The sequence below is a fragment of the Drosophila serrata genome, unplaced genomic scaffold (genome assembly GCF_035046125.1).
Source record: "Drosophila serrata isolate PLE 108 unplaced genomic scaffold, ASM3504612v1 contig_334, whole genome shotgun sequence".
Taxonomy (NCBI): domain Eukaryota; kingdom Metazoa; phylum Arthropoda; class Insecta; order Diptera; family Drosophilidae; genus Drosophila; species Drosophila serrata.
Genome location: NW_028257232.1, coordinates 1,787,630 through 1,805,218, shown reverse-complemented (window position 1 = coordinate 1,805,218; position 17,589 = coordinate 1,787,630). Strand labels below are relative to the sequence as shown.

The 17,589-nt window shown below is 51.5% G+C and overlaps 3 protein-coding genes across 7 annotated transcripts; 1 reads left to right on the top strand and 2 right to left on the bottom strand.

Moving 5' to 3' along the window:
• Positions 1-24: 24 nt before the first annotated feature.
• Positions 25-4,450, bottom strand: LOC147642909 (contactin-6-like). Its single transcript, XM_086837938.1, has 6 exons — positions 4,316-4,450; positions 2,523-2,568; positions 1,581-2,458; positions 1,090-1,516; positions 592-919; positions 25-33 (listed from the first exon to the last, which is right to left on the bottom strand). The coding sequence occupies exons 2-6, from the start codon at positions 2,546-2,548 to the stop codon at positions 25-27; spliced, it is 1,668 nt and encodes a 555-aa protein (XP_086694064.1). The 5' UTR covers positions 2,549-2,568; positions 4,316-4,450.
• Positions 2,682-4,310, top strand: LOC110178529 (uncharacterized). 2 transcript variants are annotated; one of them, XM_020945685.2, is made up of 3 exons: positions 2,682-2,931; positions 2,990-3,183; positions 3,244-4,310. In XM_020945685.2, exons 1-3 carry the CDS (start codon positions 2,792-2,794, stop codon positions 4,272-4,274), a joined length of 1,365 nt encoding a protein of 454 aa, XP_020801344.1. In that variant the 5' UTR covers positions 2,682-2,791; the 3' UTR covers positions 4,275-4,310. The 2 variants fall into 2 exon arrangements, with proteins under 2 accessions (XP_020801344.1, XP_020801345.1); XM_020945686.2 differs by having other exon boundaries at positions 2,696-2,931; positions 3,247-4,310.
• Positions 3,761-16,428, bottom strand: LOC110178530 (muscle M-line assembly protein unc-89-like). 4 transcript variants are annotated; one of them, XM_086837841.1, is made up of 10 exons: positions 14,206-16,428; positions 13,355-14,137; positions 12,397-13,173; positions 10,588-12,234; positions 8,038-8,745; positions 7,798-7,970; positions 7,394-7,481; positions 5,607-6,930; positions 5,399-5,531; positions 3,761-4,484 (listed from the first exon to the last, which is right to left on the bottom strand). In XM_086837841.1, the coding sequence occupies exons 1-10, from the start codon at positions 15,893-15,895 to the stop codon at positions 4,299-4,301; spliced, it is 7,509 nt and encodes a 2,502-aa protein (XP_086693967.1). In that variant the 5' UTR covers positions 15,896-16,428; the 3' UTR covers positions 3,761-4,298. The 4 variants fall into 4 exon arrangements, 3 of the variants coding, with proteins under 3 accessions (XP_086693967.1, XP_086693968.1, XP_086693969.1); XR_015272818.1 differs by lacking the exons at positions 3,761-4,484; positions 5,399-5,531; positions 5,607-6,930 and adding an exon at positions 7,020-7,269 and having other exon boundaries at positions 7,394-7,667; XM_086837842.1 differs by lacking the exons at positions 3,761-4,484; positions 5,399-5,531; positions 5,607-6,930 and adding an exon at positions 7,020-7,269.
• Positions 16,429-17,589: the final 1,161 nt, after the last annotated feature.

Genomic DNA, 17,589 nt, shown 5'->3' with positions numbered 1-17,589 from the left:
ATGCAAATGAGCATATACACATAATTATTGTACCTTTTCAGAGTATTTTCATTTTAGTCAGGAGCTTGTAACACAGTGAACGAGCCATTTCCGACCCCATAAATCATATATATTCTTGATGAGCATCTACAGGGCTTTCATTCTAGCTTTATCCGACCAAAAGAAAATTTTTTCAGAAATTTCCTATTTTTCGGAAAAAAGGAAAGGGGTTACATCATGAAAATTTGCAAAAATCGGCCAAAAATTCACGTTTTAAATGGAGTATGCAGTTTTGTTAACCTGCTAAAAATTAACACACGAACGCTTTCCGAATTAAAATTAATGCATTTTTGGCTCAGTTATGAGTTTTTAAATCTTAATTTGTCGAGGAAAAATGTGAATCGAAAACTGCAAGGGTATATAAGCTTCGGCTTGCCGAAGTTTGTTTCCTTTCTTGGTTTTATTGTTTTCTCCCAGGCAGAAGTGTGAACAAGCTGCCTGCGGCAAGGCAAGAGCCGAAAATGAAAAGCTCTGTTTCGGTTCCCTCTGAGATTGGGGCCAAAAGCAAGCGCGCGAATGACTCTGCCCGGGGTTTATTACACGCATACGCACCGTCATGTTAAGTGAGTCATCCTCCTCGGCTATTAGTTGGCCATTTAGGTACCATTCGGCTTCTGCTTCGCAGGGGAAGACGCGGGCATAGAATAGGACTTCCTCGCCCAAACCACATACCACCGGAAGAGGCGTCTTTAGCAGTTGCACCCGCTGCTCGTCTGCCTGCGTCAGATCACGCTCCAAGACGCACAGCTCGCCGCTGATGCTGCAATCGGGGTCGGAATTGGAGTCGTTGGTAAACACCTGACAGCTGTATATGCCAGAGTCAATGTCGAAGGCATCGTTGATACGCAGGCACAAGCGTCCATTGCCATGATCAATGTAACTGAAATAAAAAGAAAACAATTCAAATGTGATAAATTGTGGTACTGTGGGAGAGCTAGAAGAGCTAATCGATCGGTACTGGAGAATTTTATAAGTCAAAATAGTTCGCTGTTTGTTGGATCTTTAAGAAATCTTTATGGAATCTCCAATCTCTCTAGAGCAAATACTCACTTGAACTCATCGCTGTCCAGCAGTACTTCCCCATTACGCAGCCAAACGTAGCTATAGGGCTCTTCGCAATCGATTCCGCAGCACAGATCAATCACTTCGCCCTCCAACGACTTGGTTATCTCGGGCAGTGGTTCCGTGATGACGGCGCCCCGTCTCGCTGGAATTTCCTCAGCCTTGTTATCATTGAAACTAACTGTGGTGGAGCTGATCAGGGGATCGTGATTGCTGCCGCTTATGATGCAGGTATACACTCCTTCGTCGTCGCGCGTCACATTATCCACAATGAGCAGTGCCATTGAGTCCTCCTTCTGCAACAGTATGTGCACTCGCTCCGATTCTTCCATCTCAACGTTGTTATGATAGAACCTCACCGAAGGCACCGAGGAGCCCCGATAGCCACTAGCCAAAGCCATGCGTCCGCCAATTGCTGGGGGGGAAACAAGAAGAGTTCTGAACTTGGGAACACGTACTTTTAGGAGTTCTAAACCCACCTGTGGATGGACCCATGATGCGCCTGTAAAGGTAGGCATTGCGGCGGGAGGAGGACGCGCGTACACTGCGCACGGATGGAGACTTAGAGTAACGGGAGCTACGTATAACGTCTAGGCGGGCAGTGGCCTCAATCCTTCCAAAATCGTTTTCAAGCGTGACGCGATACAGACCCGCATCATCGAAAGACACCTCGTCGATCTCTATGATCCGAAGATCATCGATTTCTTTCACGGCAATTCTGGGCGTGGGCGTGACAATCAGACCATCCTTGTCCCAGGTGGCCCAGGGCGTGGGATGACCGGCAATGGCACACTGGAAGCGCACACTGTCGCCCTCCTCGACGACCCGATTGTAGGGAATGGCAAGGAACTTGGGTGCCGTAATGGCATTGCGGGCATCGCTACGCCTTCGCTCTGCCACCGCGGACAGATCGATGCTGCTGGCGGTGCGATATGAGGAAAGACGTAGTGGCGAAAAGCTTCTCGCCGGGGTCGAACGCGGCGTGGAGCGTGGCGTGGAGTGGGCGGAGAGCAGGCCACTGGGCCGGATCAACTGGCGACTCAACATATTCTCCTTTTCCTCGGGCACATCAACAATAATGCAGGCGGAGGAGAGACTGCGGCCCACCGAGTTCTTGGCCACGCACGTGTACTCGCCCTCGTCCTCGGGGTACACGCGCGGAATGCTCAGCGTGGCCTTGGTCCCGTCAAAGGACATAACGTAGTCGCGGTCGCCGGGAACCACGCGCCCGTCCTTCTCCCATATGATGAACGGCTCCGGATCGGCCTCCACATGGCATTCCAGCGATATCGCATCCCCATCGCAACAGCGCAGATTTCGCAAGTTGCGGACGAAACGGGGAAGGGTCTCGATGTTGCTGTGGTAGCAAATATTGGTTTAATTAGTGCTTACAGGGGGCATTCCGGATAAACTGAACTCACCCATGTCGTGTGTGCACTTTATCCATACGGCTATCGTTCAGTATATCTGTGGGAGGGAACAAAGTGTAAACATAAGATAGCTATAAATACATTTCGGTGAAGCAAACTTATTTATAGATTTGAAATTGGCGCCATCAAATCAACTGCTTTTGTGTGACCAGATAATATTCAAATGATATCTGGAGAATTCGCATTTAACACTAACACGGCCACACTGAAGAAATGTTTTATAATTTTGTATATTTTGCTCCAAAAGTTCGCATTTAACAATGAAGGGCATGATCATAGTGCCCATGGACCTGGAGCCCGGGTTTCGGAAGGCGGACCTGCACACTATACCAGTGGTCAACAGCGCAATGGTGTTTAACTTTTGCTCAGCCGCCGCTGCTACCGAGCAATGCAAACAAATGTGAGTTAGATCGAAGCATTCAGTTAATATGATTAATATAGTTTCTCTCTCCATACAGAGCAACGGATAGAGGTGAACTGCTAACGGACTACGTCCAGATGCATCGGCGTGGTGAAATCTGTGAACTCAAGGCACTGGTGTTCCCCGCCGCTGACTTCGCCAACACAGACACCCATGCCAATGTGGGCCTGAAGGTCGTGGAAAGTTCGCGGATTATCACAGATGGCCAGTGCAGTCTATGTCCCGCCGCTGGTGAGAATTACACATGGTCAGAAATGAATTTCTTTTTCCTAAAATCTTACTCTCGTACAGAAGCCTGTGCACACATCGTGGCCTTCACGTTTTGGCTGCTCAACAAGAGCACCGATCGCACTCCCTCGGCTGTTGTCGAGTTCTGGGGCCACGAACTGGAGACTCTGGTGCAACCAGAGCCTGTGCTAGCCACTCGTATTTGCGATATCATGCCCAAAGACGAGGTGCGTTTGGAGTGCGAACAGAACCTGCAGGAGATGAGCGCTAGCGAGGGACAAGCCTTTCTGGACGCTGTTCTGGACGAACTATCCGCATGCGGACGGGACTCGGCTCTGTATCGCCAATGCGTGGACATTAGCGACGAGTTCGAACCCCTGTTCGTACATCATGTGCTGCTCCGAGCGGCCGAATACAACATTCTGGATGTACCCAGCTTTGTGCACTACATGGAGCTGCAGGCACAGACGGGAATCTTCGAAAGCCTAAACGAGGTGACCCGCAACCAGTACAAGTCTAAGCTGTGGATTGAGGCGCAGTACATGCGAATCCGCTGCTCTATGATGCACATGATTGTGAATCGCAGGTCGGCCGAGGAAGACGAGCAGATCTTCAATATGATGTTCTGCAAGGGTCGCGACCGGAACACCGATGATCGGGTGCAACAGAAGCAGCACAAGCGCTTTATTCTGAAGCAGACGGAGAAGCTGGAGAACAAGCAGTACATCGAGTGCGGCCTGCTACTCGACGAAAGCTATCCCTTCTTGTGTGCCGCTCCGGACGGCATAACGGACGATCACATCGTCGAAATCAAATCGCCAAAGACTGAGGAGGACTTTGAGAAGTACCTGGAGGCTCGTGAATCAATAGCCCCTAAATACATGGCCCAGATCCAGATTCAGATGTTCATGGCCAACGTTAAGAAGGCGCTCTACTGTGTGCTCAGTCCGACGTTCGAGACAAGCGGAGCTCTGCACTACGTTTGGGTACAGTCGGATCCGGAGTTCGTGTCCAGCCTGCTCACCATGGCCGAGGATTTCTGGCGGGATGCTGTATTCCCGCGCCTTGCGAATATCTACCCCCAGGTGGGGTGACGACACATTGACTAGTCAATAAATCTAAATACTCGACTTACCTTTGGCGAATATTTGTAGCGAAATTACAGCCTTGGCCTCGCCATGACAGTTGCTGGCTATTACGGAGTAGGTACCGGTGAAGTCCAACTTGGCACTGGGTATCTCCAGCCTGTACTCGGGTCCGTCTCCGATGCGGCGGAAGTGAGGGGCGTCCTTGTAATACTCCGGCTGCGGATGAGACGAGACAAGATGATGTTGTGAGTGAACTAAAGACGTTCAAGGTCACTTCGAATGGCTTCTATAAGGATCAGTGCGGCTCGCGGCGAGCATGAATCACGACTGCGGTGCTAATGCTGCCTGCTGTTCCGTTGTTATTATTGTATTGAGCTTATAACCATATAAGCACAAAATTCAGTTTCGAGACTGTTGAATAGGAAAACTGGTAACTACGTTGCCCACCCTGACCTCCTCCGCCTGCTCTCGCTTCCTTGGTACGTCGCACGACCGACGACGACAGTGGCTAATATTTTTTTCCTTTTTGGCTCGCGTAATTGTTTTTTTGCGAGCACAACAAGCCTGTTATTTGATATGGCTTGAGCTTGAATTAGCGTTTGACAGCGAATCGGATTTGTAAGATGTCTAGTTGTCCAAGTGGACTTGTATAACGCTGCAGTATGACGCACTTGTCCGTAATCCGAGCCTCTGCGGGCTATTCTTCACCTGCTTTTGTACCAACTTTGTTGTCGTATCGGATTCTGTTAGGGATCTCTTGCCACTTTGTTCTCACTCGCGAATCAATTAAACAAAAATTTTATCCGCGCGGGCAACTGTGGCAAACTCGAAAAAAAAAATCACTAAAGTGTCTGGCCCACTGGGGAGTTCACTTTTTATAGAAAAACCAAAGCGGAAACTAACGATTCAGACTTCCTGGTGCCGGAGAATAGGGCCCACTTGTGCCCCTGATAAAACAAACTGAGACTGGAGACTGAAAGCGAGAGCAGGCAGCCGTAGCACGATAATACGACCCACATTTGTTGGCACCGTGAATGCAACTGACCGACCCACCGACAAGCCACTAGTTGCGCCTGCGCGCCTGAGTGAGTTGCCTCTCGCCTGACGTCACATTCTCAACCATTACTCACATTCAGAAAATCTCGCAGCCAAACGACTTCTGGCTTGGGATCGCCAACCACCTCGCAGAATATAATGACGTTGTCACCTTCGTAGGCTTCGCTGGAACGAGGCTTGACCACAAACAGGGGCTCCTTAGAGTATCTAGGGATGAAAAGGGATACATTATATAGGGGATCTCATGTCTGCATATTCTAATACCACAAGGCCAATACTTACGGCAAGTCGTCAGTCTTGATGAGAGGTATATCCAGGGACCGTTGAGGGGTTGCTATCTTGTTCACCTCTTCCTCGATGGCTACTCGACAGATGGTTTCCACCTTGCCAACCACGTTGGAGGCAACACAGACATATATTCCGGCATCCCTTAACGTGGCCTCGGCAATAATTAGTTCAACGTATCCATTCGAATCTAAGGTGGCGGTCAGGCGCCGACTTGGACGTAGGCGCATGCCATTACGGTGCCAGGTCACGCCTACGGCGGGATAGGCCTCCACTTTAGTAGAGAGACGTATTTCGGAACCCTCGCGGAATATGTAGAAGGGATCCAAAGGCACATAAAAGTCAGGTGAGATGTATGCCCGAATGCCCTTATCCACCACAAGGGTGCAGTGACAGGACACGGAGCCCAGTTCATTCTTTGCCAGGCAGGTGTAAGTGCCGCTGTCGTCTAGCGTGGTGGCCGCTATCTCCAACGTGAAGAATTGCCCCTCAGAGCTGATGAGATGTTTTCTATCGGTCTGGATTAGCTGCTCGTCCTTGTACCACAATATCTCGGGCACGGGATAACCAACGATCTGGCAGGTAAGTCTCACGGGGTAGGTGAATTGAACACGACGATCACGCAGGCGCATAGTGAAAATGGGCAGCGAGTCGCCCACATCGGCCACATTTCGTCCATGAGCGATCTCCTTAAGACGCGAATCCGCCTCGTAGATTCTCGAATCGGCAACGACTTGAAGGCGGGCAAAGGTGGAGACTCTGCCCTTGGAGTTGGTTGCCTCACATGTGTAACGACCCGAGTCCAGTTCGCTTACGGTGGCAATAGTTAGGGCACACGTGGAGCCGATTTGACGGATCTTGACGCGCTCAGAGCTGCTGCTTAGTTGAATGCCATCCTTGAACCAGGTGACCTGCGGGCGAGGCGCTCCACGCATATTGCACTGCAGGGTGAAGGATGAGCCAAGCAGAGCTTTCGCCTGACCTGGCAGAATCTTGACGAATTCGGGCAGACACTCGACGCCGCCTACTTGCAGGGCGGAGCTCGTCTGGACAGTAGGTCCCCAGCCATAGCGGTTCTTGGGCGTAACCCGGAAATGATACTCCAGGTTTGGCTTCAGGTTGAAGGCGTCGAACGAGTTGATGGGCGTGAGGCCGAGCTCCCGCCAGTAGGCGCCGCCCTCATGGCCCACAACCCAGGCCTCAACCTTGTAGGCGATCACTGGCGCGGAGTTGGCAGTCACCGGCTTTCCCCACGACAGCGAGATGTGCGTGGGTCCGGAGTCAACAACCAGGGGCTCCGTGGAAATGCAACCCGGCGGATCTGACAAAAGAGAAGATGCGTTAATGAATGAGGATTCGAGAGGAGATGGAAGGCAGAGGGATAGAAGGCCTCAATTAAAACGCATCACGCCCCGGAGAAATATATTTTTTATTTTCTTGTTTCCACTACGTAAATGTATAAGCTGGATTGCTGTGCTTTATATAATACATTATTTATATATGTAGGTACGATAATAAAAGTAATTAAGTCAATCGTTCAGAAATACTAACAAAAGATAAATACACGAATTTATAGTGTCTGTGTGCTGCTGGGTTTCTACGATCTCACAGGAAATTTCTTTTGTCGTTTGTGGTCTGTTGTGGCGGCTGAACCGTCGATCTGTAAGAGATTCTTGTCAGCCTGGACTAGAACTGGAACACACAGACAGAACGACAAGACGGAGGGCAGACGGCAGACGGACATAGGGATACAACTACACTTGATATAGGGACGCGAAACTCACCTCTGAAGTACGAAGTGTCGCTGTAACTATCCAGGGGAAGGCCCCAACGTGGTTGCGATGGCGTGGCGGAGCGAGCGCGCGGGTTTACCTATAAGTTTTGTAGTCAGAACGATATATTATATTGCTTTGAATGAACACATAGAGATTCAGGAAAATGTAGTCTGAGTATATATATGTATATAGTTTAGTGCTGGTTGAGGGAGGCGGCGTTCGAAATTTGCAAAATAGATTTTGTATTAATAAAGCATTATTCTTTCTTTTTAGGTATCTTAATCTGTAATAAGAGAAGAAAGCAGAGAGAAAGAAAGAAGTGCAGCAGTTAGTTTAGCGAAAGCGATTATCAAGAGGAGACAGCCACAAGTAACAGAGATTTGGAGACACAAATACAGCTACGGAAAGCCTACCGTGACGGTGACGAATATCCTGTCAGTGCCAAAGTTGTTACGGGCCACCACGAAGTAGGTACCAGAGTCCGAGATCTGAGCTTGCTGCACTGTGAATCTGGTGTAGTCATCCGATACCTCTTTGCTGACCCTGTCCGACTGTGTGATGTCCTTGGTGCCCTTCATGAATGTGACTGTAAGGTATCAGAGAGATAACAGAGATCACAGGATACACCTCTCACAGAAAACCATAGGACTTACGCTTAGGTTTCGGATCGCCGCCAATGCGGAAGGACAGGGAGAACGGATCACCCACGGCAATCTTCATTTCGGTGTCCGGTCGCGACAAGAACAGCGGCGGACGCTCATCCTTGGTCTCGGCCATGGAGACATCAATGTTGGCATGCGACTCGATGCGACCAAAAGCATTCGAGGCCCGGCACGTGTAAGTGCCCTCGATCTCTGGCAAGGCATTCATAATGGTCAGTGTGTAGACGCCTCGATCGGCCAGGGTCTTCACATTGGGTCCATCCACCGCCTGGCGGTCTCGATACCATTTCACTTCAATGGGCGTGCTAGTTTGCATGAACTCCGCCGAAATGGCCACGGTGCCGCCCTTGCAAACTGTCTGGTTGCCCAGCGGCAGCAAGAAGTGCGGCTTGTTAGGATCGCGATGGAAGAAGCCATGCGTCTTCTCCAGCGAGTAGTGCTGACGGCCCTTGAAGTCCACCTGATGGGAGATCTTGTTCTCGGCTCCCTCGTTGCGAGCCACGCACGAGTAGATGCCGGAGTCCTTCTCCGTAGGATTGTTGATTACTAGCTTGGCGTAGCCATCGGCCTGGTCGGTCAGTTTGTACTTCTCATTGCTGGAAATGATCTCGGTGCCCTTCATCCACTCAATCTCGGGACGGGGCTGGCCTCGCACGCGGCAATCCAGAACCAACTCATTCTCGTTGAGAGAATATGTGTCTGAAAAAGTCAAGATAATTTTGTTAGTAAATCTTACTTAAAGTAAACAAAAAAACAAGCGGTTAGAACAGCAGCCAGTTTGAACAAAAGAGGAGATGTAGTCCGGAGCTCGGCTGGGTAATACCTCGGATTGGCTGCGTAAAAGTACTTGGCAGTGAGGCCTCCTTGAAGTTCTTGTAGACACGCAGCTGGGCGTGTGTCAGGCTCTCCCCGAAGTCGTTGGTAGCACAGCAGGTGTAGTTGCCACTGTCGTCGGCCACGGCGGCATAGATCTCTAGCGAGGCCTCTCCGTTCTGGAAAAGCGTCTGATAGCGACTGTCCGCCGGCAAGGGCTTGTGATTCTTCAGCCACTCAATGTGTGTGTTCTCATCTGTCGAAACGCCGCATATCAGGCGAAGATTGCCGCCCTCCGAAACAGTTCGGTCGTGAAGTAGGGTATGGAAGAGAGGCTTTGCCTTGCCCACGCTGCGCAAGAGGTGATCTCCAGCTCTATGAAGATCACCATTGCCGTTCACCACCTTCTGCAGCTGCGGCTGACTGCTGGAACTCAAATACGACTGACTACGTGACCAGTCTTGCTCACTAAGCGAGGAGAAGTCCTCCTGACTGACGTTGACTAGGCGCTTGAGATCAAAGGCCTTTATGGTGGTGCTGATGGAGTCAATACGGTCCTCATGCTCCGCATAGCAGGCGAAAATTCCGCAGTCCGAGGGAATGGGATTTCGTATGATCAGCTTTCGAACACCGCCGGCCTCTTCAAGAGTCCTGTACCGATTGTTGGAGATGGTGTGGTCATCCCGCATCCAACTGACATTGGGGCGCCCGTAAACCTGGCAGCTCAGCACAATTTCGTTGCGTTGGGCATCATAGGACTCTAAAAGAGTGATCACACATAATAAATTGAGCTATAAAAATTAACAAAGATGCTGGAATCTTACCTGTTATGGCAGTGGAGAAACTCTTCGGCAAGTTGCCCGTTGCCTGATCCAATACACTAAGCTGACCAGCACTCTCCACCGTCTGCCTGCTGTTTTTCACCACGCATCTGTAGTGGCCGCTGTCCTCCACCCGGGCATCGTAAATCTCCAGGCTGATGGCTCCGTTTATGTTGTAGATCTTGTGTCGAGCATCCTTTGTCACGCGCTCATCGTTCCTTAGCCAGTGGACATCCTCAATGATGCCAGTTACATAGCAGATAAGCTGCGCCTTGTTGCCACTTCCAATGGTCATGGTCTTCAGGCTGGTCTCCAGATTTAGTCGCAACTTGGCCTCTCGGGCACGAGCCTTCAGCGCCGCAGTGTCGCTTGTCGGAGCGGTGGAGGATTCATCCTGCTTGATCTCCTGCATAACCACATCAATGGGTTTTTTATCCGAAGTTCTTTCCCTCACATAATCCGAAGCCTGCACAAACTTGCTGATCTTCATCTGGCCGTTCTCGCTCTCCGCATAGCAAGTGTACAGACCGGAATCCTCGCTGCCAAAGCTGGAAATGGTCAAGAGCTTAACGCCGTCGCTCTGCTCCGCATACTGATACTTGGGATTTTCAACGGACAGCAGAGTATTGTCCCGCTGCCAGTAAATATGTGGCTTGGGACTGCCTGAGACTTTGCACTCCAAAGTCAACTGGTTGCTCTGGGAATGATATGCATCTGGAACATGGAACACGAAAAAGGACAAACCACTCACATAAAACAAAGTACGATGAGGTAAAGGAATGGGTTTCAGGACTGTTAGCTTACATATAACTTACTCCTAAGACTACATATAAGGCTACATATTTCTCAGATACCAGGACATTCACCGGAACGCACACGGACGAGGACACACAGAGCGTCCTCCTACCTTTAATGCCCACTACGAAAGTGGGCGAAATAACCTCCGGTTTGCCCGTGCTGTACACGAACAAGTTGCAAGTGCTCACGATTTCATTTTCCGAACCCCTGACCCGCAACGTATACTCGCCGGCTTCCTCTTCTGTCACACCAACGAGATTTAGCCAGGCGATACCGTCCTGCATGGACATCTTGCTCTTGGGCCCGAATGCGATTGGCTGGTCGCCGTGGAACCACTTGGCCGTTGGCTCCGGTCCATCAATGTTGACCATCCACTTGACATTGCTGCCGGACTTGACCGTGCGGTTGGACAGGAAGTTCCTGAAGTAAAGGCGCTTCCTTAGATCCGGTGGAGGTGGCACCTCGCGCCTGGAACTGGCCTGCTCCTCTTCGTCGGGCTTGGGCTTCCTGCGACGCTTTTCGCCACCGGCAGCAGCACCCTCTGCACCCTCGCCAGCTTCGCCCTCCTCGGCGCCTTCACCGGTTGCCGGTGCCTCCTCATCACCACCTGGACGCGGTGGCCTGCCCTCCCTGGGCGGAGAGTGGCGCGGTACCCGGACTCGCGGCTCCACAGTAATAACATGAACAATCTCAGTTTTGCCCTCACGGTTCTCGGCCTGGCACACGTACTTGCCGCTGTCCGAGGGCTTCGGGTTACTAATAAACAGCTCGCAGGTGCCGTCATCGTGGTCTACCTGCTGGTACTTGTCGCTGTTTTCCACCTTAACGCCGTCCTTTACCCACGTGACCGACGGTGTCGGCAAACCGCGGACATGCACGTCCAGCTGCAGCTCGTTGATCTTGCCGTGCAGCGTGTCCTTGATGTTGCGCGTAAAGGTGGGTGGCACATCACCGGTGCCCGGATCCTCGTACACTTCCAGACGACATGAGGTGGAAGCCTCGCCGGTTTCGTCGCGACCCCAGCACTTGTACTCGCCATTGTCCTCGGCTGTGGCACTCATGATCTCCAGCAAGCACAGGCCCTCGCTGTACCGACCCCTGCACTTGGGACTGTTTTGGATCTGCTCGCCGTCCTTAAACCATTTGACCTGCGGCTCCTTGGCGTCCAGGAAGCACGAAATCTTCACCTTGGACCCCTCGGCCACGACGCGATCTCGCATCGAGGTACTGAAGTGGATGGCAATATTCTTCTCTCGACGCTTACTGGACAAACTTGCCGTATCAGAGGCATAGTCGGTTGCATAGGCCGACGATGCATCGGCGTCATCGTCCTTTTTGGGACGACGCTTGCCCTTTCCTCCCTCCTCAGCTTCCGATTCGGCTTCAGGAGCAGCAGCAGCCGCCGGCTTCTTCTCTACCGGCTTCTCAACCTCTTTGGGGCGCATCAGGCTCTTGTCGGCATGGAAGACGCCATGGATGTTGTCCGCAATGTGATGGGCTTTGCCTTCGAAGAGCACATAGTGGGAGATTTCCATCTTGCCCGCACGGTTCTCCGCCTTGAGCACATACTTTCCAGAATCCTTGTTGTCCGGTCGATCGATGATGAGCTCACAGGTTCCGTCCTGATGTTCGAGGAGCTGGTAGCGACCACCGCTCTGGATCTCCACGCTGTCCTTAAACCACTGAACCTCGGGCGTGGGCTGTCCACGCACGGCCGTCTCCAGAATCAACTCGTTGGTGTTGAGGTGATAGGTTTCTAGAGTGGAAGAACACCAAGAGCGGTTATGTAACAAACACACGCATTGCATAATAGAGGCGAACGATCGATGATGGCGTTGCACAATCACACACAATGTGGATCGGTTGGATCTCTAAATATAAATCAATCGATTGATCGATGCTGCAGCCGAGGTCTTACCTTTCAAAGAGCGAATGAAGACTGGCTGCACATCCGTGTTGACCTTTGGCTGGTACACATGCAGCAGGGCCGAGGTGGTGATCTTACAGAACTCGTTCTGGGCAATAATGGAGTATGTGCCCGAGTCCTCAGCCTGGGCGTTTACAAATTCCAGCACCGCCAAGCTGTCGCGGTTCATGTTGCGGATGCGCGGTCCATAGGTGACATTCTGGTCGTCCTTTTGCCACTTGATAATGGGCTCTGGGCCACCGATCACGGCCTGCAACTTGACCTTAGAGCCCTCGGCCACATACCGATTGGACAGGTTGACCGTGAAGTACAGCATCTGCTTGGGTGAGGGATCGGGCATACGGCTGCGGCGCTCATAGCCACCTTCACCGTCACCGCCACCGCCCTCAGAATCGTCGTCCTTCTTCTTCCTCCTGGCCTTGGCCTTGCCGCCGCCACCGCCCTCAGCTGGCTCACCACCTCCTTCCTGCATGGCAATAGCAGACAGAATGCTCGAGCGCCTCGAGGTATGGGTGGTGTCGACGACAACCGTGTGGGTGGTCGACTGAGTGCCCAGCTTGCTCTTGGCGGTGCAAACATAGATTCCGTTGTCATTGATCGTCGGCTTGTTGATGATCAGCTCGCAGATGCCGTCCAAGTGCTCGATCTGCACCACCCGATCGTCGAGCACGATGGGTATCTGGTCCTTGGTCCACGAGATCACCGGCCGGGGATTGCCGCGCACCTTCGTGTCGAGAATCAGATCGTTCTGCGAGGCATGGTACACATCTGAGAACAAAGTCAATCAATCAATTCCCAGCTATTTTCGTACGCGAACGACCTCAATTAATCGAACATCGATGGTCGGATAATAGACGACACACACACATTCGGGGAATGGGGATCGTGTAACCAAAGCGACAGAGAACACACATCGAGAGAGACAGAGAGATGGGGAGACAGGAGATACCTCGAAGTGGCAGGGCGAATATGGGCTCCGACTCGTCGCCATCCGCCTGCGCCGTGTAAACCTTAAAGTAGCAGGAGGTCTCGATCTCGCTGAGATCGTTCTTCGCCACACACTTGTAGACGCCTGAGTCCGCAGAGGTGACGTCGGAGATCTCGAGTATGGCCTTGCCCTCCTCCGACAGGTTCTTGATGTTGCCGCCCACCACAACCCACTTGTCGTCCTTCATCCAGCGGGTGTTGGGCTGAGGTCCGATTACTGTTGCCACGAACTTAATGGTCGATCCCTCGAGCGCCATGCGGTCACGCAGCTGGGTTGCGAACGAGAGCTTCTGCTTGGCCGGCACCAAGGGCTCTGGAGACGCCCGGACTGGACGCAAGCGCTGCTGCTCGGCCTCGGCATCGGCTCGCTTCTGGTCAGACTCGGCCTTCGATTTGAGGGCCGCTTCCATGGCCTTCTTGGCCTGCTTCAAGCTGTCTAGCTGGATCTTGTCGCGGGCATGGAAGATGCCGGGCACGTGATAGTGCAGATTCTTAGCTACCTCGACGGTGTGATTGATTTGCGCCTCACCGCTGGAGTTGAAGGCCTTAAGGGTATAGATGCCACCATCCTTGTTACCCGGCTTGTAGATCAGCAGCTTGCACACACCGTGCGCCTCCTCCAGGATCGTGAATTTGTAGCTGGCCTTCACTTGGAAGGCACCACGCCACCAGGTGATCACGGGACGGGGCACACCGTGAACGTGGCACTCGATGGTCAGCTCGTCGTCGCGCAAATGATAGTACTCTGAAACAGGCACACATAGAGAAGGAGCTCTTAGGGATGCACCGAAATCAATTGCCAGGGACAAATACCTTTGATATACTGAATGGAAGGGGGTTTGGGTTCGTCCTTGAACACTTCGTAGATGGTGACAATGCACGAGGATGTCACCTCGTCGTTCTGGTTCGAGATAACACACGAGTACTCGCCGGAGTCCAAAATGGTGGTATTTAGCACCTCCAGCACTAGGATGTTGTTATTGTTGATGATGCGATGGCAGCCATCGCGCTCTAGCTGCTTGCGGTTATGGTACCACTTGGCCGACAGCTCCGGACCGTCCACGGCACACGCTAGACGCACACTTTGGCCAGCTTCGGCGGCTCGATCGGAGAGGAAGTTAATGAACTTGGGATTGCGGGCCTGCTCACGGCGGCGCTGCCAGTCGGCGTCGCGCTCCTTTTCACTGATGCGCTTGGCCTGGCTATATTTGCGCATCTGCTGCATGAATTCCTCGCCCTCTATTGCGGCAATGCGCTGCCAGCGCTCCTCCTCATGGGGATCGGGACGAACAAAGTCGTCGGAGGAGTCACTGCCACGGCGTTTTTCGTCCTTCTTCTTCAGATCGGTAACTGCGTCCTCCTCCTCTTCGATATCACGGTCCTCTTCGGCCTCACCGTCCTCTCCGGCGTACTCCTGATCCTCGTCTCCGTAGCCGGCCTCGGTGCCCTCCTCGCCTTCCTCTCCCATGGCCGATGGATCCTCTTCATCCTCCTCAGCCTCGGCCTCTTCGAGGGCCCGCTGTTCGGCTTCCAGTCGCTCCTGCTCTTCCTTCTCGGCCTGCAAGCGTTTCTGTCGCTCCTCATAGGTCTCGCCCTTGGGTTTGGCCCGGGCTGCCTCTTCCTCTGCGGCCTTGGCAGCGGCCCTTGCCTGCTCCTCCATCTGGAGCACCATCTTGCTCTTCTTCGGCGGCGGCTTGGGCGCAGCCTGTTGCTGCTCAAACATTTTCTTGCTGGCCTTCTGGCCTCCTCCAATCTCCAGTTTCAAGGTCAATTTTGGACTGGGGGATTTTTCCTTCTTCTCCTTCTTCTTCGGCGGAGCCTTCTTCTTGCCCTTCTTGACGGGCTCATCTCCTTCATCGAGATCGATACTGTCCTCCCGATCGTCGCCACCGTAGTCGCCCAAGTCTTCGCCATCCTCGGCGCCGGAAGGACTCATGTCCTTGTCGATAGACTTGCGCTGAACGCGCGGCTTCCGGGCCTTTTTCTCCTTCTTTTTCGGTTTGACCTCCTCAATTATCTCCTCCTCTTCGACCTCCTCGTACTCCTCAACGACGTAGATAACCTCAACGTTGGACACATCCATTACGGCAGCGCGATCGATCACCGACAGATCGGAAGTTATGTAACGCACGGGCTTCTGCACGTCCAATGGCTCGGAAATGTCCATTACAAGGGCCCGATCGAAGACGGCGATGTTGCAGGTCGTCTGGCTCTTGATGTCCCGTCCCAGCTCGAAGGGAGTTTTCTCCTTTTCCTCCCGCTTCAGGAAGGGAGTAATGCTGCGCCATGTCGACGGCGTGGCACTGCGCCGAGTCATGTACAGTGTGAACGGGGTCTGACTCCGGCCGTGAATTGGCGTGGCACTGCGTCCGCGTAAGCTGCCCGGAGTTGGTGACTTAAGCTTGCGCTTCTTTTGCGTTGGCACTTGTAGGGTATCCTGGGCAGCGGCCGCCTCCGGTTCGGCGGAAGCCCGTGGCTCGATATCTCCGTCCGTTTCTCCCATTTCGATTTCGGATTGTTTTCGTTCCGCTTGCGGGGTCGGAAGGATAACGTGAACGGAATAAAATTCGTAAATGAAAACCGATAAAAATTATATATCCGTCCGAGTTTCTAGATCAATATATAGATATGTAGAGCCCGCAACGGTTCGATCGAGTTTTTCGGACGTGAGACGTCCGTTCGATGCTAAAGAAGATTCACGACTGTCACCGAACGTGGTGAAAATTTCGAAAGCACATTCCCCGTCTCGGATCGATCTGAGTAGTCCCCGCCGAATCGATTAGATAGATTGTTATGCTAAAAACAATTTTACGAATTCTGTTTTGTTCGCCGACGTTGTACAAACACACACATGCAATAACATTGATTGCCAAAATGCATTTCTATTTAAATACCGGCCACTTTCAATCAATGCAGGCATTCAAGTAAACGGAATTATATAAGTTCAAATCCAATTGGCTAATTTAAGAGGCGTCTATTTAAATGCGATGATAAAGTGCCTCCTCAACTCTCGCACTCGGCACATGCCATATTTACGAACCGAAAGTGCGAAGCGATGGGTTAGTCAAGACAGGTATACCACACCCGACTTATCGCGAGTCTTGCTAACTTATTCTGGCCTTACGAACTAGCTTCCTATATACTAAATAACAAATATACGCTAAATGCAAGGTAATGCACATGGTAAAGTAAAACAAATATCCTCAATTGCAAATTACCACTAATTAAGTTTGAAATTCGGGCATTGGATCACTAGGTAGAAGGTAGACAGGGCACAAACGGCACTTACCTCGAATGTTGCGTGTAAATATTGGCGGAGTGCCAAATTTGCTTGAAGGTGCTTCGTATATAGTCACAAGACAGCTAGTTTCGACTTCTCCATTTTGATTGGACGCTATGCAGCGATAAATGCCAGAGTCACCCACTTCGGCCGATTTAATTTCAAGGCACGAGAGTCCGTCGTTCAATGTTCTCCTGTACTTGGCATCGTTCTCGATGGGACTGTGGCTGTTCTGCTTGAACCACTGCACGTTCATATCATGACCCGATAGCCCGCATGTCAGTTTTAGGTCGCTTCCCGAGGCCGTATTCCGGTTGGTTAATTGAATATCCACTGTTGGCTTACGCTTGGCACTGCGCGACTCCTTTCGGTTCTTGTACTCCGAATCCATGGACTTGTAGGTTTGCAGGCTAACCGAGTCGGCCAAGTCTTCAGATCTCTCGATTTTTTCACCCACAATTTCATCGTCGCCATTTTTGGTAGTTAACTGATGTTTCTGAACGGTGTGCTGTTCTTCAAGTGGTTCCTTATCGAAATCTGTTTCTTTCTTTTCTTCTTTGAAGACCTTAGCTTTCATGATTGTTGACTGTTCTTCATCTGCTATAATTTATAGTTAATAAAAAGATATGATATTATTAAATGTCTAGAATATAATGTATATGTTTTGCTTTAAAACTTACGGGTGTGTAAAGAATCAGAATCCCCAGACTGTGACACATCCTCCTTTTCAGCACGGTCCTTCGTCTTAGCTCTCAATTCCTGTTCTACTCGTGATAGTTTATCAACAACCTCGGCCAGTTCCGCTTTAACTTCAGTTCCCTTCTTAGACTTTCTCTTCACAGCCGTCTCTGTCTGTTTCTGTTCTCGTTCTTCAGAAGATGGCTTGTCTGTGAGCTTCTCGGCATCCTCAACCTTGT

What these genes read in the sequence shown, in the direction of transcription:
- LOC147642909 (XM_086837938.1), bottom strand. Translation starts at nt 2,548, where the DNA reads ATGGATAAAGTGCACACACGACATGG. An exon ending in AAAGTGCACACACGACATGG is followed by an intron (nt 2,459 to 2,522) that starts GTGAGTTCAGTT and finishes TTGCTACCACAG; the next exon opens with CAACATCGAGACCCTTCCCC. An exon ending in CATCATGGGTCCATCCACAG is followed by an intron (nt 1,517 to 1,580) that starts GTGGGTTTAGAA and finishes TTTCCCCCCCAG; the next exon opens with CAATTGGCGGACGCATGGCT.
- LOC110178529 (XM_020945685.2), top strand. Translation starts at nt 2,792, where the DNA reads ATGAAGGGCATGATCATAGTGCCCATGGACCTGGAGCCCGGGTTTCGG. An exon ending in ACCGAGCAATGCAAACAAAT is followed by an intron (nt 2,932 to 2,989) that starts GTGAGTTAGATC and finishes CTCTCCATACAG; the next exon opens with AGCAACGGATAGAGGTGAAC. An exon ending in CAGTCTATGTCCCGCCGCTG is followed by an intron (nt 3,184 to 3,243) that starts GTGAGAATTACA and finishes ACTCTCGTACAG; the next exon opens with AAGCCTGTGCACACATCGTG.
- LOC110178530 (XM_086837841.1), bottom strand. Translation starts at nt 15,895, where the DNA reads ATGGGAGAAACGGACGGAGATATCGAGCCACGGGCTTCCGCCGAACCG. An exon ending in ATTCGCCCTGCCACTTCGAG is followed by an intron (nt 13,174 to 13,354) that starts GTATCTCCTGTC and finishes CTTTGTTCTCAG; the next exon opens with ATGTGTACCATGCCTCGCAG. An exon ending in TTTCGTAGTGGGCATTAAAG is followed by an intron (nt 8,746 to 10,587) that starts GTAGGAGGACGC and finishes TGACTTTTTCAG; the next exon opens with ACACATATTCTCTCAACGAG.